Below are 27,449 nucleotides of genomic sequence, written 5' to 3'. Positions count from 1 at the left end.
GGCGTCCTAGACGAAAACATCACTCCCTCAAAACGGCAGATCTTAAGGGTAATAATGACATGTTTGACCCCTTGGGCCTCCTTGGGTTTTTTATGATTTACGCGAAAATCCTTATGCAGGAGGTATGGCGTTCCGGTGTCCAGTGGGACGAACTAGTCCATCGCGAAGAAGAAGAGAAATGGTTTCGTTGGGTTCGTAACTTGCGAAAAATCCCAGATATTCGCATTCCACGTTGTTTTCCGCTGGTTAGTTTTTCGGAGGAACTGGAATTGCACACCTTCGTGGATGCTAGCATTGATGCTTACGCTGCCGTAGTCTATCTGCGAGCAAAGCGAGGGCCAGATATCTCTTGCAGTCTAGTAGCGTCTGAAACAAGGGTGTCCCCTCTTAAACCGGTATCGATTCCAAGACTAGAATTAATGGGTGCAATATTGGGACTTCGCCTATGTCGGTTTATTTCAAATGAACTTTCAGTCGCATTCAATCGCCGCTTATTCTGGTGTGACTCTAAAAATGTGTTATTCTGGATAAGGTCAGACGCAAGGAAGTTTCAACAATTTGTTGCAGTACTTGTGGGAGAGATATTAGAGGACTCCAAAGTTGACGAGTGGCGCTGGGTTCCATCAGTGGATAACGTCGCAGATGAAGGTACGAAATGGGCAAAAGATCCAGAATTTAGTAGCACAAATAGGTGGTTCACAGGGCCACCATTCCTACAAGAAACTGAAGATAAGTGGCCTGCAGCAAATCTCAACGAAAAATATGAGACGGAAATGATCTGTCATGTAGAGATGCAATCGTCGCAACAGTCACCATTGGGGATTTCGATACCCGACCCGTCAAGGTTCTCTACCTGGGAAAAGCTGTGCAGAGCCCAGCGTTGCATACTTCTCTTTCTCCAAAATATTTCACGGGTAGCAAATGTATCAAGTCACTTTAAGAACTTTATCGGAGCAGCTGATGTAGAAGCTGCTGAGTTCGCTATTATTCGGTGCTGTCAAGAAGATGCATTTGGAAAGGAAATAAATTGTTTCAAAGCCGGTAAGACAGTTCCACGCGAAAGCATCCTCTTTAAGTGCTCGCCATACATCGACGACTTAGGTCTGCTTAGAGTACGGGGTAGAATCGATATGGCAGAAAACGTTTCATTTGAAACAAAACGACCCTTAATCTTACCACGCCGCAGCCGCATAACGCAGCTCATCGTCGACCTTTATCATCGTCAATTCCACCATCATCACAATGAAATAGTGGTCAACGAAATGAGACAGCGTTATTTCATACCAGGCATGAGGGCAGTAGTTAGGGAAACGACAAAATCATGTCAATGGTGTCGAATTCGGCACGCTGTTCCGAGACCGCCAGAAATGGGTGAACTTCCAAAAGAGAGGCTGGCGACATTCTCCAGGCCTTTCACGAACACAGGCATTGACTTTTTTGGGCCCTTCGAAGTAGCCGTTGGCAGACGCCGTGAGAAACGATGGGGAGTTCTCTTTACGTGCTTGACGATCCGCGCTGTCCACATCGAAATATCGTCTTCGCTTTCCACTGATTCATTCCTACTGGTTTTAAAGCAGTTTATGGCGCGACGTGGTACTCCCCACTGTATTTGGACGGATAATGGAACGAATTTCCGCGGAGCTAGCCGCGTTCTGGAAGAAGAAATTCAGCGCTTGTCGTGCGGTGATGTTGAACGCCGCTACCCAAAAATAAAGTGGAACTTTATACCACCCGTATCACCTCATATGGGTGGCTCATGGGAACGAATGGTTAGATCAGTCAAATCAATTTTAATGGATATTTTGAAAACAACAAGTTTGAGAGAGGAGTGCCTTCGGGCGACTTTAGCTGACGTGGAACATATTTTAAATTCTCGTCCGCTGACCTACCTGCCCCTTGACGCTCCGCAAATGGAGGCATTAACACCCAACCACTTCCTTTTAGGAAGTTCGAGTGGTATTCGCGTGGGTGATGAAACTAAAGGAAGCGGTCCTACACTCAACAAAATATCAATTCTGGAAGCGATGGATTCGCGAATGCTTACCCTGCTTGACAGAACGTGCAAAATGGTTCGAAAGGTCACCAGATCCCGTTGAACTTAACGACATCGTCCTTATAGTAGACGACAACACCAAACGGAATATTTGGCGAAAGGGCATAGTAGTCGACGTTCATAGGAGCAAAGATGGAGAGGTGCGCAGCGCAGTCGTGAGAACAACCGATGGATTACTCACTCGTCCCGTCGTGAAGCTCGCCAAGCTGGACGTCAAGGAGTAAACCTCGCAAGGTTTACGAAGTTTACGGAGGGGGGGATGTTACGTCGCTAGTATTGTGGATAAATCCACGCCGTTGAGTTGTTAGCGCGGCGCCATAACCTGCGCTTACGAAACAAACCCGCTCGTCAGCTGTCAGTGCATTTTCACCTGTTGTTCTCCGCTAACATCAACATCTTTCTTTTTCAACGAGCCTTTGGAAGCGAGCGGAAGTATTTCATTAAACAACTAAAATTAACAGCATAATCAAATTTTATCAATAAATATCTTTGTAATCAAGTAGCTTATATTTGCATAGTTAAACACAAGTGTAAGTTGAATTAATTATATTGTTGAATCTGTGAATCTCAATAGAAAAATAAATTGCAGATTTTAGCGCTACACACACCCATAAACGTGTTGCTGAAAATATTGTTTAATTAGCATTGTCGCTAACAATACCTTTAATTTGATACCCATATTGTACAAACGCATTCTAGAGTCACCCCTGGTCCACCTTTATGGCGATATATTGAAAAAGCGACCACCTATACAACTACCACCACTCCCTTTTAAAATACTCATTAATACCTTTAATTTGATACCCATATCGTACAAACACATTCTAGAGTCACCCCTGGTCCACCTTTATGGCGATATCTCGAAAAGGCGACCACCTATACAACTACCACCACTCCCTTTTAAAATACTCATCAATACCTTTAATTTGATACCCATATCGTACAAACACATTCTAGAGTCACCCCTGGTCCACCTTTATCGCGATATCTCGAAAAGGCGACCACCTATATAACTACCACCACTCCCCTTTAAAACCTTCATTAATACCTTTAATTTGATACCCATATTGTACAAACGCGTTCTAGAGTCACCCCTGGTCCACCTTTATGGCGATATATTGAAAAGACGGCCACCTATAGAACTATGAACTACCACCACTCCCTTTTAAAATACTCATTAATACCTTTAATTTGATACCCATATCGTACAAACACATTCTAGAGTCACCCCTGGTCCACCTTTATGGCGATATCTCGAAAAGGCGACCACCTATACAACTACCACCACTCCCTTTTAAAATACTCATTAATACCTTTAATTTGATACCCATATCGTACAAACACATTCTAGAGTCACCCCTGGTCCACCTTTATGGCGATATCTCGAAAAGGCGACCACCTATATAACTACCACCACTCCCTTTTAAAATACTCATCAATACCTTTAATTTGATACCCATATCGTACAAACACATTCTAGAGTCACCCCTGGTCCACCTTTATCGCGATATCTCGAAAAGGCGACCACCTATATAACTACCACCACTCCCTTTTAAAACCTTCATTAATACCTTTAATTTGATACCCATATTGTACAAACGCATTCTAGAGTCACCCCTGGTCCACCTTTATGGCGATATATTGAAAAGACGGCCACCTATAGAACTATGAACTACCACCACTCCCTTTTAAAATACTCATTAATACCTTTCGTTTGATACCCATGTTGTACAAACGCATTCTAGAGTCACCCCTGGTCAACCTTTATGGCGATATCTCGAAAAGGCGACCACCTATACAACTACCACCACTCCCTTTTAAAACCTTCATTAATACCTTTAATTTTATACCCATATCGTACAAACACATTCTAGAGTCACCTCTGGTCCACCTTTATGGCGATATCTCGAAAAGGCATCCACCTATAGAACTAAGGTCCACTCCTTTTTAAAATACTCATCAATACCTTTAATTTGATACCCATATCGTACAAACACATTCTAGAGTCACCCCTGATCCACCTTTATGGCGATATTTCGAAAAGGCGACCACCTATAGGACTAAGGTCCACTCCCTTTAAAATACTCATTAATACCTTTACTTTGATACCCATATCGTACAAACACATTCTAGAGTCACCCCTGGTCCACCTTTATCGCAATATCTCGAAAAGGCGACCACCTATACAACTACCACCACTCCCTTTTAAAACCTTCATTAATACCTTTAATTTTGTACCCATATCGTACAAACACATTCTATAGTCACCCCTGGTCCACCTTTATCACGATATCTCGAAAAGGCGTCCACCTATAGAACTAAGCCCCACGCCCTTTTAAAATACTCATTAACACCTTTCGTTTGATACCCATATTGTACAAACGCATTCTAGAGTCACCCCTGGTCCACCTTTATGGCGATATCTCGAAAAGGCATCCACCTATAGAACTAAGGCCCACTCCCTTTTAAAATGTTCATTAACCCCTTTCATTTGATACCCAACTCGTACAAACAAATTCTAGGGTCACCCCTGGTCCACTTTTATGGCGATATCTCGAAACGGCGTCCACCTATGGAAATAAGGATCACTCCCTTTTAAAATACTCATCAACACCTTTCATTTGATACCCATATCGTACAAACAAATTCTAGAGTCAACCCTGATCCACCTTTATGGCGATATCCCTAAATGGCGGCCACCTATAGAACTATGGCCCACTCCCTCTTAAAATACTCTTTAATACCTTTCATTTGATACACATGTCATACAAACATATTCCAGGGTTACCCTCGGTTCATTTTCCTACATGGTTATTTTCCCTTATGTTGCCACCATAGCTCTCAACTGAGTATGTAATGTTCGGTTACACCCGAACTTAACCTTCCTTACTTGTTTTTTTAAAGTGGGCGTGTTCCTCATCGGATTTTGCTAATTTTTATTTAGCACATATATAGTAACAGTAGTAACGTTCCTGCCAAATTTCTTCATGTTATCTTCAACGACTGCCAAATTACGGTTTGCAAAACTTTCAAATTACCTCCTTTCAAAAGTGGGCGATGCCACGCCCATTGTCCTAAACTTTTTAATTTTCTATTCTACGTCATAGGATCAACCCACCTACCAAATTTCATCGGTTTATCCGTCTTTGGTAATGAATTATCGCACTTTTTGAATTTTTCGAAATTTTCGATATCGAAAAAGTGGGCGTGGTTATAGTCCGATTTCGTTCATTTTTAATAGCGATCTGAGATTAGTGCCCAGGAACATACGTACCAAGTTTCATCAAGATACCTCAAAATTGCTCAAGTTATCGTGTTTACGGACGGACGGACGGACATGGCTAAATAAATTTCTTTTTTTGCCCAGATCATTTTGATATATAGAAGTCTATATCTATCTCGATTATTTTATGCCGTTACGGATTGCCGTTATGCGAACAAAGTTAATATACTCTGGGAGTTCTACTCAGCTGAGTATAAAAAGTTATTTTCAAAATTAGATCTTGTTAGAGCGTATCACCAAATTCCAATGGCAGAAAAACATATTTATAAAATGGCGATAACTACTCTTTTATGCATGTTTGAGTTCATTCGAATGCCTTTCGGCTTGAGGAACTCAGCACAAACTTTTCAAAGATTCATCAATGAACTTGTAGGTGAATTAGATTTTGTTTGTTTTAATGGTGTGCTCAATTTATACTTATTATTAAGAATTCATGAGCTTAACACCGGCTTATAATAATTGAAAATTCAATTATTGTGTTTTTCTAAGAGAAACTGAAAGGAAAGAAAGAAACATTTACTGACATACTGCAATGGTACCATTTCGAAAACCGCCACGTAATCATCATCAGGCAATTTCGTAATGTTATCAAAGGTTTCACCGAGATCCGAACTTCGAATCACATGGTTAAGGCAACTGCAGTTTCAGTAAATGTTTCTTTCTTTCCTTTCAGTTTCTCTTAGAAAAACATAATAATTAAATTTTAAATTATTATAAGCCGGTTTTAAGCTCATGAATTCTTAATAATAAGAATTAGATTTTGATTACGCGTACATTGATGATCTTAGTTGCTATTGAGAGTGAAGAGCAAAGATCTCCGTATACTTTTTGAACGTTTGGATATAGTTTGAATGTTAAACCAAATAAATGCATTTTTGGTGTTACTTGAATTGATTTTCTAGGGCATAGTATTTCTGAATTGGGAGTACGCCCATCTGAAAATAGAATAACAGCTATTCGAGGTTTTGAACTACCAAAATCTATTAAACAAACACAAAAGTTTATTGGTATAGTAAATCAAGTAAAAACCGAGACAAAACTCTAGTTTGAGATGATAAATCAATTTAAGCATTTGAATGCATTAAAGACAAATTTGCATCTAAGGTCTTGTTAAATCATTTTAGCAAAGATGCAAAATTGACTTTAATTGTAGATGCATCGAATATGCGGCAGTCGGTGGTGTTCTACAACAAAATTTTAACAGTAAGTCTGAGCCTCTCGCATTTTATTCGAAGAAAATTTTGATACCTATTAGAAGGACGAGAATTCACAGTGTTTACTGATCATAAGCCCTTAATTTTCGCTTTCAATTAAAAAACTGAACGTAGTCCACGACAAACTAGACATCTTGAATTTATTGGACAATTTACAAGTGATATTCAGCATATTACTGGTCAAGCAAATGTGGTAGCCGATACTTTATCTAGGGCATTTGAAATAGAGGAAATTCAAAATTTACAGCTTAATTTTAAAATTTTAGAAAAGCACAGCAACAAGATGGTGTACTAAGCAATCTTTTATCTCAACAATCATTTCAAAATTTAAAACTAGTTAAATTCCTGTTTTAAATTTCAATACATGGTGTGAATCATCCGAAGATTGTCGTAGACCATTCGTTCCAAATAATTTACGCGAAACAGTATTTGATAAGTTACATGGGGTAGTGCATCCGTGTACTATGGCTACTCGCCGTCTAATTATAAAAAAATAGTTTTAGCCGTACATCAATAAAAAAATTAATAGATGGTCCAAAGAATGTATTAGTTGTCAAAAATCTAAAGTTTATTGACATACGAAGTCACCAGTTAGTAAAATTTCAATACCGAACAAGAGATTCGAACATATTCATTTAGATATTATAGGGCCTTTACCTATTTTAAAGGAACATCGCTCTATTTTAACCATTATCGACATTTTAACTATTATCCCACGTTGGCCAGGAGCATACGGATTAAGGGAAATTTCTGCAGAAGCAATTGCAAATAAATGTTTACGTGAATCTATACCTCGGCTTAGTATACCTCTAGAAATAACTCCTGATCAGGGTGCTCAATTTACTTCAAAATGGTTTACAGAATTAACAAAGTTATTGGGTAGCCGTCAAATTTCATAGGCAATTGAAATCTTCTTTAATGGCTAAAAATGGAACCAGAGATTGGTATGGTGAGCTACCTCTAATACTGTTAGGCTTGCGAACAACATTTAAAGAAGATATTTCGGCTACACCGGCTAAAATGGTTCTTGGAAAAAAATTTACGGTTGCTCGGTGAGCTTATTGTTCCAACATCTGAAAATTCATCGTCAAATGAAATTTTGGGTAAATTACGTAAAAAATTTAGAAATGTTCCTTCGAGTTTAAATCATCACAACTCCAATGTTGGTATTTACGTTCCAAGAGATTTATAAACATGTAAATATGTTTTTGTTCGTTTAATTAATAAGCGTTCTTAACAAGGTGAAGGTAAATTCAAAGTACTTGAAAAAAAGAAGTATTTTAAAATCGCAATTGATAATGAAATCAAAACTATTGCGATTGAGAGGCTAAAATCAGCGATTATTGAAACGTTACCTAACAACTCTAACTCTTATCACAATAACATTGGAACAACAAAGAAAGTCACATTTAATTTATTTAATGTTAATTCTATGAAAGGGGGAGTAATTGAGGGTTTTAAGTTATGTTGACTAAAATATTTTTATTTAATTTTGTGTATGAGTTAATTTAAACTTTGTAAATGTTTTATCAATATTTTAATTTTCAATATTGATTTTTTAATTTTCAAAAATTATTATTAATTATTCAATTTTACATCATAAAGATATCAATAATATTTTCTTTTGAATAATTTCTGTTAATATTTACATTAATAAAAAAATAAACCATTCTACAACTAAATAAAGAAAACTACAAATTAGTATTTTGATTGTTGATAGTAATACCAGCTTTCCTTAATTGGTAAGCAACTTCGGCTAAAACGGCCATGTGACTTTTAAATTCTTCAGCCACTATTAATAAGTCATATAAATAAACAAAAACTTGATTTTTCAATTTAGGTGGAATTAAGCGATCCATCAAGTGCCATAAAGCTTGTGGGGCGTTGCATAAGCCAAATGGCATAACACAATATCTATAAAGCGGACCGCAATATCTATAAGACCGTCCACAAGGTGAAACATGTGTAATCGCGAGAAGTGTTTGCGAGGAGGATTAGCCAAAAGGCACGTCGAAACTCAAGAGAACTTATAAACTGAGCCTTTTGGTATTCTACTGAGAATACCATCAATATGAGGTAGCGGGTAAGCGTCCTTAATGGTTACGCTATTAACTTTTCGTGAGTCTAGACACAGACGGACTTTGTTAGGCTTTTTAACTAAGACGATCGGACTAGATCGTGGATTATCCGGAGCCTCCTCGATTACACCAATTTTAATCATTTCATCTATATCCGCTTGAACAAGTTTCTCTACGGCCGGAGATATATGGAAGTATCGCTGCATGATCGGACGGACATCTGGTTGGAGTTCTGTCTGGTACTCCATAAGTGAAGTTTTTCACAGCCCTTGTTTCTCAAAACTTGGAAACCTATTCTTCACTCGCTCTAATTCTTTTTTTTACTCTTTACTTAAAGAAATACAATTTTTATCTAGCTTTGTATCTAAAGAAATCTCGGATATAACCTGAGGTGATACTTTGACTTTAACCCAAAACTCTGCTCCAAGAATAATTTACTGCTTCATACTTGGGACAAAAAGAAACTCTATAATTTCTTATTTTTACTCGAACTTTATATTCAAATCAATTTTTCCATATACAAATTGTTTATTTCAGTCGGCGGTGTACACGGACGTGGTGTGGTTACGAAGGCTACCTCTCACTTTAACCGATTCAGCTAATTTTGAACCTATACAACATATTAGGGCGTCACTGTTCAAAAGTCCCAAATATTTGTAACCTATAATTTGTTTAGCATATGGGCTAAAATCGAAAAATGTTTGTGTTATAGTACAAACAAGGTTATTTATTGATCTGCTGAATTTAGGAACTTTCTTACAAAACTCTTAAACGTTTTGTCGAATGACTAGATTTTTTTTCTGACTTAAATATTCTTACCCCGGTGTATATTGGAACGATTTTCCGTCATCCCTTGTCAAATTTGGTTTTGAGACAAACCGGTTTCGGCGTTGTGCCATCATCAGTGTCGATTTTCGTTCTGATCTGTTGTTGTCGTATGTCCTGCATTTATAGTTCGTAGATACATGAGCAGGTATTGTCAAAATTGATGCTTTGTGTATATTTAGTTATGTGTGTGTGCTGTGTGTTCATTCAGAACTGAGGGTGGTTTTACTGATCCATTTGTGTGGCTGACTGTAATTTTAGTCGTTTTACCTCCTTTGTGGGTTTGTTGTTAAGGTGCGTTAATTGTTTTTTGTTTATTTGTTGTTGGGTGTTTGTCTGTTGTACTTTTTATTACTTTGCTTCTTGTAAACAAGTTTTAAAGGCTCGAATATTATGTCAGAAATTGTATTTATCTGTTCGTTTATTATTCTACCGTCGAATGTTTTCTGTGTGTAGATTTCCATGTTTTTGATTACGTTGACACGTCGGCCTTTTGCTTGTATGTGAAGAACCCTAACTGTTTTATTGATGTTTGCTGATGATCATTCTGTATCGACTATGTGATTCGCGAAGTTAGACTCTGGTATAATGTTTGGATTCCCTACTTTTTTGTTGTAATCTCTAATATGTTCTCTAAACCTCGTCCTTATTTGCCATCCTGTTTGTCCTATGTAACTATGTTGGCATCCGGAGGTAAGCTTTTATACGCCGTGGCCGCTAAACGGATATCTGAGTTAGAGTTAGTTCTTAGTTTTCGCCCTAGATTGTTCGATGTATTTTTTAAAGAAGTTTGCCAATTTATATGTTGCTTTTCCAGTATATGTCATAGTCGTCCAGTTATTAGTTTCTTTTTCATTATTTCTTTTTGGTTCTCCATTTGTCTGTAGTGATAAACTTCCCCAATTTAACACATAGCGACGCATCTGGCAACGCCATTGCTGACCAGGCAGGATGTGTCATTGTGAATGGTTCACTCTGTAAGAAAGAGTAAGAAACATGTTCAATCGTAATCTAATAAGTCAGCTACTGTAATACAATGTGTAAGACAGTATGCAAAGTAGTTATGTAAAATGAAATATAAAAATGACGACTGGCAATAGCGCCATCGGCATTTTGTATATTTCACCACCATCATTCATACTCGTATAACCAAGTGTTTACAGGCAACTTTTATAGTAGCTGTGATTTTGAATTTAAATAAAAAATAATTAAATAAAGTTAATTATCAAACCCAACGAAGGGGCTCATTTTTATTATTGAAAGAATCGGCACTATTAAAACGATACCATGGGATTTAATCCCAAGTAACCACGGCTGAGTTATTTTTTGCTCGGCTAGCGAATCCGGGCGCAATATGGCGACCGTGACATCGAAACCACGCCACGCGAAATACAAAATGGTGGCATTACACCTGATTTTATTCACAATTTCACAATATCATCAAATTCTGAATATCACCATTTCACAAACTTAAACTGAAATTCATGCTACATTCATTCTACCAAATATTTTTGGGATGCCGATTTTAGTCCATACGACTACAACACAGTAAGTGGCATATTTTCAAGGCACAAGCACCAGTAGAAACCAGCAAAGACCAGCAGAAGGAAATATGTATATAATATGTATGTATGTATTACATTTTTTTACTTTTGTTTTTATTAAACACATATGTATGTATACGAAATATTGCAATCTTAATTAAATGCGGTGCGCTCGCATAATATATTTTGGATTTTGATTACAAAGGTGCGCCTGTTAATAAAACACCTGGATTTTTTTCTAAAAACCGAGCGTGCGTCTAAATTCTAAACTTAACCACTAATACTTCCACAGTTTGCAACAAGTGTTAAAAATTTTCAAACCATTTTATAAGTACCAACAATTTCAATTTTGAAGTTTTTATTTTGCCTCAAATTTTTCAACTCATTTCTACAAATCTATATTTTCTTCAAATTTTTCATATTTTCAAATTTCTAATTTAAAAATTTATCAATTCGTTTTACAAATTCTCATATTTTCAAGCTTCCATCATTATTTCACAAATCTTCCATTTAAAGATTTCTCTCACCCCAGGTAGAATTTCTTCAATACATTCATTTTTCAACAAAATATCACCATATAAGACTGAGTGAACTAGATAAACAGTCTACAGGTACCCTATAAAATTGATATTTTTTTTTTGATATAAGCGGTGGTTCCGTTAAAAACCAATTAAAATTTTTTTTTGAAATATGCGCTGGTTCCGTTAAAAACCAATTAAAATTTTTTTCTGATATAAACGGTGGTTCCGTGAAAAGCCAAGTGAGATTGTTTTTATAAAGCGGTGCGTCCGTGAAAATATACGAATTTTTTTGAACAAAGCGTGAATATAAATGAATTTTTTTGAACAAATGTATAACAATTTTGAGATTTTTACCAACTCATATCTATATACTTTTGTGCAAACTTTAAATTCAATTACTTTTTACAAATTTTTCATACAAGTATACTGCAGTTTCAATTAATTCTTCCAATAAAGTGTTAAATATTTCTATAGCGACTATTCACCTGCAAATCAGTTCCCCTTTACAATTTTTTTTCTCTTTCTTCAACATTTCAGATTCAAATATAAAATTAGACATTCAAACAAGTGCTTCATTAATTTCATAGTTTGAACTGAATTATTTTTTGCTATTCTGATAACTACATATGAACCTAAGAAGTGGTAAGCAAGTGCAAAAAAATTCAGACTCAGAAACCGATTCCGATAATTCAGCCTCAAGCTACGAAAGTTTAGCTTCATCTTCGACCGAAGAAGTCACAAACCAGGAAAATAGATTATCTTTGTCAACAGATTTTTCAGGCTTCGAAGATTCTTCTAGTAAAAATTTAACTTCTAATTTAGCTTCAAATCTTAACGTTTCAAATAGTGCAAAATTAACTTCAACTTTTTCTACTTTAAAATCAGAGCCTAGCGACGCAAATAGTACAAACTTAGTTACCCCTTCTTCTAACGTTAACCCAGATCTTAACGATACAATTAGTACAAACGTTGCCTCACCTTCTTCTAATTCAGCTTCAGATCTTAACGATCAAATCATGGCAACACCTGAGGAAAAGAAAACCTTCATTAACATGTGTGCAAATTCTATTAGAGAAAATTACAGCGGTGATCCTCTAGCACTTGAGACTTTTATAGACAAAATCGAATTACTTGAAGAGTTCGCTGATGAAAATTTAACTAATACTTTTATAGCATTTTTAAAATCTAAACTAGAGGGTAAAGCCCGCGAAGCAATACCAAGGCAAGTAACTTCAGTCAATGAAATCAAAGTAGCTCTACGTAGTAGGATTAAACCAGACAACTCGAAAGTTGTAGCAGGGAAAAATTGCAGCGTTGCACGTTAATAACAACTATTATACAGATTTTGACAAAAGGGATCACTCAAGCGAAAACTCATGAAATGGCAGTCGAACAAACTGTTAACGTGTGTCGTTTAAACGGAAAATCAAATTTAGTCAAAACCATTTTAGCCTCAACGGCATTTACAGATCCGAAATACGTGGTAGCAAAATTAATTTTAGAACAAAATAACGAAGTAACAGAGCGTCAGGTTTTAGCTTTTCGATGACGTGGTAACAATACATTCAGAAAAAAGCAATTGTGAGTTGACTCGTTCGGACGTGTTTTGTCTTCGCTCCTAATTTCTTTTTTATAAACTGTATAATTCTAATAAGAAAGTGACTTCTTAAAATTGCATTTTGCAACAGTTTGATGCTACCCAGCATTATGAGATAGAGACTCTTTATATCGTCATAAAACAATTAATTAATTCTATTCTATGATATGAAAGAATAAATCATTTCTATTGTTAACAACAAAAATGCCTTGTGTTTGCGGCCATAGAGTTGATAGAAATCAACCGAAAGTGCAGAAAGTGCAGTGTGCAAAGTGCAGTGAACTCTTTCACGTGAGTTGTGTTGGTATTCGTCCGACTGATGTCGAATTTTTGCAAAGCTCTGAGAAATGTTTTTTTTGCAAAACTTGTGCTGCTCAGCGTCGGAATTCCCTCCGTTCACCTCCTCCACCTATCGCAAAGGAGAAATCATCTACTGCCAATAGTGCTGATATCGGTAATTCTTCTGTATCCAATGCTAAGAGTGACAATGATATTTCTCTTAGAAATGTAGATAACCAACAAGTGTCTTTAAAATCTTTGTTTAAGTTGATGGCATCTCTTCAAGCCGACAATATTCGTGTGTATAATTTGGTAGCTGATCTTAAAGCAGTTAATAACAAATTGGTGTTGGAATCTGCAAATATGAATTCGGCTCTTCAAAACATACATAGCAACCTACTTGAAAAAGATAATATGATTACTTCTCTCACTGCTGAAGTAAAGATACTGCGAGACTCTTTGAATGCTGCTCTTGATAGTTTCAAGCATAGAGCTAACAAGAAAGCTGACTACTCTTTGTTGCCCGCTAATAATTCGTCAACTTATGCTCCTACTACAATATCTGTCGTTGGTACACATTCATACGCACATGTTGTCAATCCGAATAAGAGTTTCCCCACACCCACCCTGTCATCTACCATTACAAAATATAATGATGTTACTCATGCAAAAACAACGGATAGTTTAATGCAGTCAACGGTGTCAAGCGCTGTGACGTCGACATTAACAGATGTTATTTCGTCGTTTGCTTCATCTCCTGTTCCTAATAATAGTGGTGTTAATGCATGTACGCTGATAGAAAATGCCAATGCTTGCGCTACCTCTACGGCTGCAGTGACTGCAGTACCAGCATCAGCTGCTTCTGTTTCTTCTCATTTGCGCTCCGCTGAGACAAATAATTTCGTTGATAATGCGCAGTGGGAGAAGGTGACGTACAAACGGACTAGCAACAATAATAAAACTCGCGCTGTTACGACTACAGTGACTGCGGCTACATTATCGGATGTTGCTGGTTCTGAAATAATTACCGTGGATGATAAGCCCACAAATAATAATAATAATAACAATAATGCGCACGTTCGGATTAGAGGCACTAATGCAAGCACGGACCTGATTGTTGCTGACCGCTACAAATGGCTTCATCTGTCCTCCTTCTCGCCATCCGTCTCTGAAGATGATATCAAAGATTATGTGGCTAAACAAATTGGTTTGGATAAAACGTCATTATCATGCACTAAGCTGGTAAAAAAAGATGCCGTACTCTCATCGTTGCATAAGGTTAATTTCAAGTTGGGAGCCCCTGAGTCCTCCTTTGAAAAATTATTACGCCCGGAAATCTGGCCAACAAATGTTACAGTGAAGCCTTTTCAGAATTTTCACAAGTCTCTGCGAAAACTATCGCGGACGTAGCTAGTACCAACCACACGCTCATTAATAATGATAATAGCACTAGTGCTATAAATAATAAGTTGTTAAGTATTTATTTTCAAAACATCTCGGGAATGCGTACAAAAGCTAGTGACGTATTTTTAACTTCGTCTCGCTGTGAGTTTGATGTTTATGTTATTGTGGAAACATGGTTGAACAGCAACTTCGCGGATGCTGAATTCTTCGATCCTAATATCTATAATATATATCGAAAAGATAGAGACGCAAATAAAACAAATTGCTTGAGAGGTGGAGGCGTTTTAATTGCGGTGAATCGGATGTTCCGTTCCTTTTCAGTCCATTTAGAAAATGATGATTCTCTCCTCGACCAGTTGTGTGTATGCATCTTTGGAAGTCTCGGTAAATTATTCATTTGTACTTCTTACATTCCACCTTCCAGCCCCGATTCTTTATATGCTGCTCATATAAACAATATTGTGAATCTTTATGAGAATAATGAAGAGTGTCATTTTTGTATTTTGGGTGATTTTAACCTCAATAAAATTGTATGGTCAAATTTACTTGATAATGGTATCTTAACACCAACAAGGGTGAATAGCTCGCACGAAATAAATTTTATAGATAGTCTTTTCAGCATTAACTTAACCCAAATTAATTCATTTTACAATGAGCTTAATAATATTTTAGATCTTATCTTTGTAGATGAAAACTTGATTTTTAGTGTTTCGGAGGCCACTTTCCCTATATGCAGGTGCGATATGCACCATGTCCCACTCTCCTTAGCTCTGGAATTTTTTAATTTTGTATCAGGCCCGAGTATAATCTCCACTGCAAAGTTTGATTTTCGTGCCGCCGATTTTAATGCTTTAAATGAAAAAATTTTGGATTTAAATTGGAATTCAATTTTCGCCTCTAAAAGCGTAGCGGAATGTTACGATGCCTTTCTTCTTAATATACTCGAAATTTTCTCTGATAATCTACCCTTACTTCCCGCGAGAACGCATAAACTTCCGTGGTATACGAAAAATCTAAAAAAGCTTAAGAATCTTAGAAATAAACATCTTAAACTCTATAAAGCTTCGAAGGATGTCTCCCATAAAGAAAAATATATTTATTATAGTAAAAGCTTTAATGTACTTGACAAATTTTTATACAAGCAATATATTTCCCGGTATGAAGTAGAGATGAAGGAAAACCCTAAGGCGTTCTGGAGATATATACGATCTAAAAAAGGTTGCTCTAATATCCCAAATTGTATGTCCTACGGCGGTATAGCTTCTGAGAGCTTATTGGATACTGTTAATCTTTTCGCAGATTTCTTTAAATCAAACTTCGTTACTAGCAACCCTGCTAATAATTTTTCCGCCGATGTCGAACAAATGGTTGACCTCGGATCCATGTTAGTCTCAGAGGAAGACGTTATGAAAGCCATCCCAGCTCTGGAAACGTCGATAAAAAGCGATACTGACGGTCTTTCGTCGTTTATTCTAAAGAAATGTAGCACGTCGTTTTGCGTCCCATTAAGTTACATTTTCAATTTTTCCCTAGCAAGAGGTGAGTTTGTTGATAGGTGGAAAATAGCCTCGATTTCTCCTATCTTTAAATCTGGCAACAAAAACATAGTAACTAACTACAGACCCATCTCTAAACTGCCCACTTGCTCTAAGCTGTTTGAAAAAGTGGTAAAAGAGAAGCTATCCTTTGTAATAAAAGGTTCCATAGATGAGTGTCAACACGGGTTTGTCAGTGGTCGCTCCACAGTTACGAACCTAGCCTCATTTTCTCATTTTTGCATTTCGTCTTTCAAAAATGGACATCAAGTTGATGTTGTATATACTGACTTCGCGAAGGCATTTGATACTGTCACCCACAGCATACTATTAGGCAAGCTTGAACTATTGGGTTTCCATTCTACCTTTTTACGTTGGATTGGGTCCTATCTCACTAATAGAACCTCGTTCGTCGAAATTGAGAATACCAAGTCTTATTCATTCATTGCCACATCTGGGGTACCTCAGGGTAGTATTCTCGGGCCAATTTTATTTCTTTTTTTTATAAATGATATAGGAACCTGTTTTAGGAGTTCAAAATACCTGCTCTACGCAGATGATCTAAAAGTTTTTAGAACAATTTCGAGCATGTCAGATGTGTGTCTTTTACAAGATGATCTAAATAGATTAGCTAATTGGAGCATTATAAATAATCTACGCCTTAATATAAAGAAATGTTTCTTTATGACGCTTTCGAGAAACCTCAATACGATTAATACCGCGTATTCAATTGCTGATGATAATCTCTCTAGCGTCAGGGAATTCGTTGATCTTGGAGTAATGTTTGACTCTGGTTTTACCTTCGCGAATCATATTAGCTCCATTCTTCCTAAAGCCTATTCCAATTTGGCTTTCCTGCGGCGATATGGGCGAGCTTTCAAAGATCCATACACCAGAAAAATTTTATATAATTCTTTAGTTCTCTCAAAGCTGGAATATGCTTCCATAATTTGGAACCCAATTTATTCCTCTCATTCTCAAAGACTGGAAAGAGTACAGAAAAGTTTCACTCGATTCGCACTCCAACCGCTTAATTTTTTAGAACCAATACCTTCTTACCGCGCCCGCTGTGCCCTCATAAACATGAAGTCGCTTGCGGCCAGACGTTATATTCAATCTCTGCTGTTTGTGTATGATCTTATATGTGGTTGGGTTGCCTGCCCGGAACTACTAGCGCAAATTGGCTTCAACGTCCCGAGCAGAACCCTTCGTGCCCAATATCCGTTCCACGTGAAAGTTATCGGAGCTAACTATCACAATTTTGATCCAATCTCTAGGGCCCTCAGTGAATATAACAGGATCTTTTTTAGCCTTGAGCTTGACTTCGCACTCCCGAGAGCGTCCTTTAGCGCTAAGCTTTACTCGTATTATGTATAAAATAAATTTATTACCATTTAAGTTGAATGAATGTACATCTAGTCTGTAAGATTATGAAATCATAGACTAAAAAATAAATGAAATGAAATGAAAAATGAAATGAAATGAAATTCACGTGGTAGTTATTGTGGTTTTTACCCAAATCGCAGCTATACTGGTTATAGAAATAATAGTTCATTTTCATACAATAGCAACTATAACGGTAACAATAGTCAGCGATATCAATATGACAATAGAAATAGATACCAAAATAGTAACAATAGCAATACACGTTCAAACTCAAACTCAAACTCAGATCCAAATAATAATAACAATAGAAGTAACAATGCAAGATCATCCAACGGTAGAGGTAGAAATGCAAATGTACGCGCCTTAAACGCGAGTGCCCCTCGGGAGCGAACACTGAGGGAGGACGAACTAAGCGAGTAAGCGAATTTCCTTCACCAGTAGGCATATACTGTTTAAATTTAAATTATTCAGATTTCATAGAGTTACAACTTAACGAATAACAAAAATTTTGTTCTTTCCTAGTAGACACACAAGCCGAAATTTCCTTAATAAAGATATCATATTTAAACATTAATATTTCCTTAAATACAAACGATGTTATCAACATTACCGGTGTTACTTCCAATTCAGTTTCCACTTTTGGTAAAATTACCGTAAATCTAAATTTTTCAAACTTTTCTTTAAACATACTTTACATGTAGTAAATGAAGACTTTAATATTCCATCCGATGGCATACTGAGTAAAGATTTTCTGAAAATTAACAAATGCATTATTAATTATGAAAGAAATAGTATTTTCTTTTGGGTAGGTAATGAAAAAGTCACGATACCAATCCTACATGGAACAGAAAGCGACAGTTGTGTCATTCCTCCAAGATGTGAAATTTTTAGACTTTTTGATTTAGGAGATTCATCCGAGCCACTTTTGGTGGACTCGCAGGAAATTGAAAAAGGTGTTTTCACAGCTAGGTGCATTGTTAACTCCGGTAACCCAATAATTAAAGTCATAAACACTACGGATGATGTCAAGTATGTGAAAAGAAACAGTATTCGGGAAGAAAAACTTTCCAATTATAATGTTTATACAATTAATAAGACAGAAACAGAAGACAAACGTACGAAAAAACTTATTTCAATTTAAAAAAATCAAATACCTCAACATGCTCCAAGTAAATAAATTGACCTTTGTATAGATTATGCTGACATTTTCGCTCTTGACACGGACAAAATGACTCTAAACAACTTCTAAGAGCAAAAATTAAGACTGACAGACAACGAGCCGGTATATGTTAAAAACTATCGATTGCCGTACTTTCAACGCGAAGAAATAAATCGCTAGACAACGATAAATTGTTAGACAACGATCTGATTGAACCCAGTTATTCGAATTACAATAGTCCTTTGATTGTAGTCCCAAAGAAGGATACTAATGGTCAAAAAGGTTATCGTATGTGCGTAGATTTTCGCGCAGTAAACAAGAAACTCATTGCTGATAAATTTCCACTAGCTAGAGTTGACGATATTTTAGATAATCTCGGTAGAGCAAAATAGTTTTCGACATTAGATCTTTTTTCGGGATTTGATCAAATCCCCTTGCAGCCTGACTCACGTGACATTACGTCTTTCAGCACTGACCGAGGTGCATTTATATGGAAAATGCTTCCATTCGGTTTAAATATAGCACCAAATTCATTCTCACGAATGATGGCAATAGCTTTTTCGGGTACACCACCCAACGTCGCTTTTTTGTACGTCGACGATATTATCGTCATAGGTTGTAGTGAAGCACACCATATTAAAAATCTTTCAAAAGTTGTCGATACTTGTAGGTCTTTCAATCTCAAACTTAACATAAATAAATACAACTTTTTACGACCAGAAGTTACATTTTTAGGTCATAAATGTTCAGCCAAAGGTTTGTTGCCAGACGACTCCAAAATAAGCGCAATTAAAAAGTATACAAAACCGACTGATAAAGGCGCGATACGACGATTCGTCGCGTTTGCAAACTATTACAGACGGTTTATACCTAATTGTGCGTCTCTAGCAGCGCCTCTAAATCGATTAAGCAGAAAAAGAGTTGAATTTGTATGGGATGTAGAGTGCGAAAGAGCATTTTTATCTTTGAAAGCAGCGTATCTTTCACCAAAATTACTTCATTATCCAGATTTTACTAAACAATTCATTATTACAGTTGATGCCTCCACAACTGGATGTGGCGCTTTTTAAAGTCAAGAACAGCAAGGTAGTGATTTACCAATATGTTTTGCTTCTAAAGCATTTAATAAAGCAGAGCAGAAAAAACCAATTATAGAATTGGAGCTCTTAGCTATCTATTTCGCAATAAAGCAGTTTCGATAATACGATTGTGGCACGAATTTCATCGTAATGTCAGATCATAGACCTCTAGTATACCTATTCAACATGAAAGACCCCTCTTCAAAACTTTCGAGAATTAGGCTGGAATTAGCGCAATATAACTTTTCTATAGTTTATATAAAGGGTAAATCAAACGTTGGAGCTGTTGCACTATCGCGCATTACAATGGACGAGATTAAAGAAGCTAACAAACAAATATAGGCAGTACAGACAAGGGCAATGACAAAACAGGCAAACGACAAAATTTTACATAGGAAAATAGACTAAAACGATGAAAAACAACTTACTTTACATGTCTACGATAAATTTTCATTTAATTTTTCAAAAAAGATTCCACGAATAAGATCTGAAATTACGTACGACAAAAATAATAAAGCAACAAATTTAAGAATTTTTGCGCATATTAAACATAAAAAACTCAAGTTACTTAGTTTTGTGCTTGTTAACGAAATAATGACTTTAGAGAAATTACTTTCGAGGCTTGAACCAGAAGTCGGCAAACGCAAAATTAAGCAGATTGAATGGCCTAAAAAGGATATTTTGTTCGAACATTATACTATTACAAATTTCAAAAATATTGGAAAGAAAATTTTAAAATCATTAGAAATTATTTTAACAGATCCAGTGGAGACAGTAACAGATGAGGATACAAAATTAAAGCTAATGAAAATTTACCATAATGATCCAATTTCTGGTGGACATTGTGGAATGAAAAGACTTTACGCAAAACTGCGAACAAAATTTTATTGGAAAGATATGACTCGTTATATATCGAAATATATCAAAAGTTTTAATGATTGTCTTTTAAACAAGGTTAAACCTAAATCAAAAGAAAAACTTGTTTTAACACCAACTCCTTCTAAACCATTTGATATACTAGTAATTGACACAATAGGACCCCTACCTGAGTCCAAATATGGTAATAAGTTCGCACTTACCATGATTTGCGACATGACTAAATACCTGGGGTAACAGTCGCTGTATCAGACAAATCGGCAAAAACCATCGCTTCAGCAATTTTTGAAGGATTCGTTTTAACATACGGCACAATGAATGCCATAAAATCAGATCTAGGTACAGAATTTAAAAATGAATTATTCGAAGAATTAACAAAGCTTTTATATATTCAACATAATTTTTCAACTACATACCATCACGAAACTGTTGGTAAAATCGAACGTAACCACAGAGTTTTTAATGAATACTTACGTGCGTATTTAAAAGACACTTTTTCTGATTGGGATGTTTATTTAAAATACTTTACTTTCCTACACAATACTACGAGTAGCACAGTTTTCGACAATCAGTTTTCTCCTTTCGAGTTATTTTTTGGGAAAAAGGCAACTTTGCCTAATGAATTAACAAAAGAAAAAATTTACCCAATCTATAACGTCGAAAATTATGCCAAAGAAGTTAAGTTTAGGATGCAAAAAGTACACAAAATGGCACAAAACCTAATTAATAAAAACAAGTTACAAAGTAAAAACCTCTATGATAAAACGGCACGACCTTTAGTTGTCAAAATCGGAGATAAAGTACTTTTACAGAAAGAACGACATCATAAACACGAAAATATTTATCAAGGTCCGTTTATTATAACTAAAATGAACGAACCTAACGTAACTATTTTCGATGAAGTTAAAAACAAAGAAAAAGTAGTATATAAAACTCGCCTAAGTAAAGTAAATTAACATTACTTTAACACTTCGATAAAACTTTAAATTTGATTGAAAAATAAATCCAATTTTTTTTTTAACTAGCATGTAAGAAGCCTCGAAGGCTTAAAAACTGTTAAAACAAAAAAAAAAAAGAGAAAATAAAACAAATTTTGTATACTAAAAAAAACCTATTTCATAAAAATTGTTCATAACACAAAAAATACATATTTATTATGTAATAGAAATGTAAAACTTTAAATTGAATATATAAAACACAAATATTTACAAAGAAACATTCAACATATTTTGTCATAAATTAAAATATTATTAATATTTATAGCTTTTATTTAAGTAACAATAAACTACAAAAATGTAACTACAATTTGAGTATTCGATGTATAAAATCTTTTCCAATTAATAATAAAAATGGTTCCGAACCAACGAATTAAAAAGGGGAGGTTCACCCTAATGTAGGGAAAACATATTCGATTATTCGAAGTGATAAAATTCCCCAATTTAATACATAGCGACACATCTGGCAATGCCATTGCTGACAAGGCAAGATGTGTCATTGTGAATGGTGCACTCTGTAAGAAAGATTAAGAAACATGTTCAATCGTATTCTAATATGTCAGCTATTGTAATACAGTGCGTAAGACAGTATGCAAAGTAGTTATGTAAAATGAAATATAAAAATGACGACTGGCAATAGCGCCATCGGCATTTTGTATATTTCACCACCATCATTCCATACTCGTACAACCAAGTGATTAGAGGCAACTTTTATAGTAGCTGTGATTTTGAATTTAAATTATAAATAATTAAATAAAGTTAATTAACAAACCCAACCAAGGGGCTCGTCTTTATTATTGAAAGAATCGGCACTATTAAAACGATACCATGGGATTTAATCCCAAGTAACCACGGGTGAGATATTTTTTGCTCGGCTAGCGAAGCCGGGCGCAATATGTCCTTCTGAGATTATCTACTAGTGCTTTTTTATATTCGTTGTTTGCAGCTATGTTATATATAACCTCAAGTTTTCTCTTATATGCCTCTTGTGTAAGAGGTATTTATTTATTTATTTATTTATTTATTTAAGCCAATTAAAAAAGAATCTTATAGGCTAATTATAAAAGTGTAAAGTAGTTAACAATGTATAATAATATAAATTACCTTACTTATAAAAAGTATTTAAAATACTCAGAAAGGCATCTTTCGAACAAGAAAAATCTATCTCACAAAATTTAGAAATTCTGTTGAACTCAATTAAGGCTCTAGTAATTGGAGCATTCCGCGCATAAAGAGCCCTGAGAACACCAATAAGAAAAACTCAGAAGCACGAAGAGCTCTAGCCCGTATATTAATGACAATCCTCTCCAAGAGCACAGGGCAATCAACAACCCCACGTAACAAATCGAAAACGAACGACAGCGATAAAATTGTCCTCATGTCCTGCAATGATTTTAAATTAATCAATAAGCAACGAGCTTTATAAGTCGGGATAGGATCCGAGAAGCGCAGAGCGTACGAATACTTTTTGGATTCGTTCAATTCTTGCAACATGGCAGGAATAATACGGAGACCAGATGAAACAAGCGTACTCAAGTTTGGATCGCACAAACGCAGAATATAAAAGCTTTAGCATATACGGGTCACTGAAATCCAAGCTATGACGCCTAACAAAAGCTAGCATGGCATACGACTTAGCAATGCACACATTAATATGACTTGAAAACGTAAACTTCGAGTCAAATATTACTCCCAAGTCCTTAATTTCACTAACCCGCAACAGGGGCGAGTTTGATATTTGATAAACGGTATCAATCAAGTTGACATGCTTCGAAAAAGTTATTTGAAAGTACTTTTTTAGGTTAAGCGATAACCGATTATTATTACACCAGTTACTAAGTTTATCCAAAGCTTCTTGCAATAATACCGCATCATGAAGGCTTTGAATAGGCAAGTATATCTTAAGGTCATCTGCATACAGCAAGAATCTTACTTTAGAGAAGCAAGAGCGAATATCATTAATAAACATGACAAAAAACAGTGGACCCAGGATACCTTGTGGAACACCGGAGGAAGCAACGAATGGACGAGACCTAACACCACAACTACAACCATGCAATGACGATTAAATAAGTAGGATTCAATCCAACTCAAAAATACTGAGTGAAAGCCCAAACAGGCTAACTTTTTTTATAAAAATAACATTGGAGACCCGATCGAATGCCTTGGAAAAGTCAGTATACACAGCGTCAACCTGATATCCTGCCTGAAAAGCTGCGAGGCAGTCATCCGAGAAAATAGTCAGATTAGACACAGTTGAACGTCCTGGAAAAAATCCATGCTGCTCTGGACACACAAAATTCTTTACACAGAAACGTAATTTATCTTGGATGATACATTCAAAGAGCTTCGCAATGGTGGAAAGTTTTGAAATAGGCCTATAATTAGTAATATCATTTTTATTGCCGCTGTTGAAAATAGGTGTAATGAACGCTACTTTCCACGCATCAATAAAAGTACCTGTAGATAACGAATTATAAAAATTAACAACAGCGGATAGACTAGGGAATCACATTGTTTAAACAAAATTGCAGAGATTTAAGATTATCCTCAAAATTTAAAATATAATTTCTGTGTAAGAATTTATCCAGACACGCGAATTTTTTATCATACTCTTTATACACGTTGAAAAACGTTGGATTTTGAGTTCTTTTAAATTTACGGAAAAATTTATTTTTCAAATTCCGGAGTTTCATCAAGGCTCTATTATGCCAGGGCACCTTGTACTTCTTTTTGGAAGCCAAGGGAATGACATTTCTACAAATTTGCAGAACAGTAGACTTAAATATCTCAAACCTTTTAGTGGTATCAAGACTTCAAAACAAATTGTCCCAATTTATTTCCATCAAAAGATTGTTCAAGTTCGAAAAATCACAACTCTTAAAATTAAAAGAAAAATTAGAGCTGGTAGTACTCGCTTCGGCAAATTTATAAAACTCAAGATCAAGAACTAATGGAACATGATGCAAATCGGATTTTTTAATAGGAGAAATACATTCAAAAAGTGAAAAATTTAGATTATTAGATAAAAATATCAAATCCAAAGTACGACCTAGTCTGTTTGAAAAACGATTAATTTGTTTAATTTCAATACTTAAAAAACTATCTATTAAATATATTTCACTGGACCCAATGACCTCACATGCTATTAAAGCCGAATTTGATAGAGTCTGTGACCATTTAACATTACCCAGATTAAAATCACCCAGCACGCAGAGATGATCACCACCAACTTTGTTCAATGCCAGTGACGTAATATTATCGACATGTGCAGTGTATAAGTCATAGCTACTATTGGGCGGTATATATGAAGCACAAACAAAAACAGGGTCTGATGAGCCTCGAATGCATACACATAGCTGGTCAAGTAGCGCACTATTATTTTCCAGTATGATTTCAGAAGCATGATGTTTGGAATGTACCGCAATGAGAGCTCCACCACCTCTTGCACAACCAGTAAGGTTTGAATTTCTATCTTTGCGAAAAACATTGTATAAAATAGGATCAAAATATTCCTCGCTGAAAAAGTTTTCATTTAGCCACGTCTCAATGAAGACAAAAACATCATATTCTTCATGGGAGCTAAATAGCCGCACCAGCTGGGATTTTGTTCTAACACCGGCCATATTCTGCATATATAATCTTAGGTGATTATTTCCTTCATCTAACCCAACCGATTGCCGTCGGACATCGGTTGGTTTTCGTCGTTTTTTGGCTTGAATTTAAACGGGCGCACAACAATATTTGCAGGCCATAGTTCAGGCCGCAACAGCATCGCATATGAGTTGGCATTAACGCCTAACTTGAAATTAAGGTGTCTCAAAGAGCTCGGATCCACACCTTTCTTGCTAAGACTACTGCAAATAATGGAGTTTTCTTCCTTACCAGTATGTCTAGCAATATATTTTTTTACCTGGTCAGCTGTTGCTGAATTAGAAAAGGGAGATATATGGAGCCATTTTCTTCTGACAACAGCTCGTAACTCATTACTGGAGCTCGACCCAATAACTAAGGGTTTAATTATTTCCGAGCGTTTGCATTTTTTGGGGGGCTAGCGTTGATATTTGCCCTGGAATAAGCATTGTTACCAGAATCTTGCAACAGATTTGAATTTAAATCGCTTTGGGAAGAATTTGCTGTACTAGAACCAGAGGACTTATTTTTGCTTTTATTAGACCTCTTTTTTTTACGCACAGTGTTCCAATCACTTTGGTTATCAGCACCTGCAGATGGTTCATCTAAATTAGTTGCACTCATATGGGTTGGAAACACTGGCGCCGCAGTCGGAGTACCAGTAGTGGGATCAGCAACATGAGGGGACGGCAGCATTGTGTATTGGCCAGTAGAAGCAGAAGAAGAGGTATAAGAAGAGGAAGTATTAGTAACTACACTAGTCGACAAAGCAGCAATGAAGGCGTATGGCATATTTGTTGTTGGAACAGAAGCTGTCTCAGCTGCAGAATAAGAAGTATTGACTGCACTGAGTACACCATTACCATCAGACACAATTATTTCCTTTCCACTATCCTTCTCTTTGGCCAAAGGGCCACTAACAATGCCACGCACTTCACTGAATTCAGATAGCAAGTGCGACACAATCGATTTATTTTCAGCAAGCATAGAGCGCAATTCAATGATTTCAGTTTGAAGAGTCTCAACTTTATTGCGAAGGCATTCATTATCTTCTCTCACAGCATTAACCACACACAGAATATTAGAATTAAGAGCTTTAACTTCAGCGAGCTCATCGATCAACAACGCAAGAGATTGATTGTCAATGTGTTGTTTGCATTGGCGCTCATTACTTGTTGTATTATTTTTAAGCGGAGACCGAAGAGAACAACGGCGCACAGCTTTACACTCATCGCACTGAAATGGGGTATTTGAACTCAAAAGGTACTCTAAGTCAGACTGTTGCATACCAACACAATGCTGGTGGAAAAGCTTATTACAATTAGAGCACTGCACTTTTGCCTGAGCACGTTCCACTTTCGTCCCACAACGGCAAGTCATATTTAATTAAATAAATAGACAAATCCATGCACAACTGAATGATATAATTACTAAATTGTTTTTTTTTTTTATTTTTTCTAACCACACTGCGATCACAACGAACTATTCACATTATAAGAGTCAATATCTCAAACAGTTTATTATGCACCATGCATAAAAACATTGCAAAATTATTAGTTATTAAGACATAATTAGGGCGCGATTAAAAAACCCGTCCTCTCCGAACAACGACAAAATATTCTTTCAAGTTGCTGTACGAAATGCCTTAATGTTGCATTTTTATGCTGTTGGGGATGATTTTTGGCCGTTGGCTTTCTAAATATGTCATAGTTAAATCTTTTGGCTTCTTTATCAATATTTATAATGAGGTATAGATAGTTGATTCCTCCATCTTTTTCGGTTTCCATTGTAAATTTAATATTTCCGTGCTGCTTGTTGAGGTACTCCAGTACCTACAAGCTCTTCGTTATTGGTAGTTAAAACGCATATTATGTCATCCACGTTTCCAGCATAAAATGACAAGCCTAATTTTGACTTCAGCTCCTGTATGTACTCTTCTTCAAGATTTTGAATGAACACTTCCATAAGAATGGCTGATGTGGGGCTTC

General features: G+C 36.0%; 1 protein-coding gene across 1 annotated transcript; it reads left to right on the top strand.

Moving 5' to 3' along the window:
• Positions 1-1,058: 1,058 nt before the first annotated feature.
• LOC137242395 (uncharacterized) lies at positions 1,059-2,709 on the top strand. The gene is made up of 2 exons (XM_067769696.1): positions 1,059-2,583; positions 2,643-2,709. The coding sequence occupies exon 1, from the start codon at positions 1,131-1,133 to the stop codon at positions 2,094-2,096; it is 966 nt and encodes a 321-aa protein (XP_067625797.1). The 5' UTR covers positions 1,059-1,130; the 3' UTR covers positions 2,097-2,583; positions 2,643-2,709.
• Positions 2,710-27,449: the final 24,740 nt, after the last annotated feature.

Source organism: Eurosta solidaginis, chromosome 2, assembly GCF_040869045.1.
Source record: "Eurosta solidaginis isolate ZX-2024a chromosome 2, ASM4086904v1, whole genome shotgun sequence".
Lineage (NCBI taxonomy): Eukaryota > Metazoa > Arthropoda > Insecta > Diptera > Tephritidae > Eurosta > Eurosta solidaginis.
Note: the sequence above shows the minus strand (reverse complement) of the source record. Positions and strands in the feature narration are given on the sequence as shown.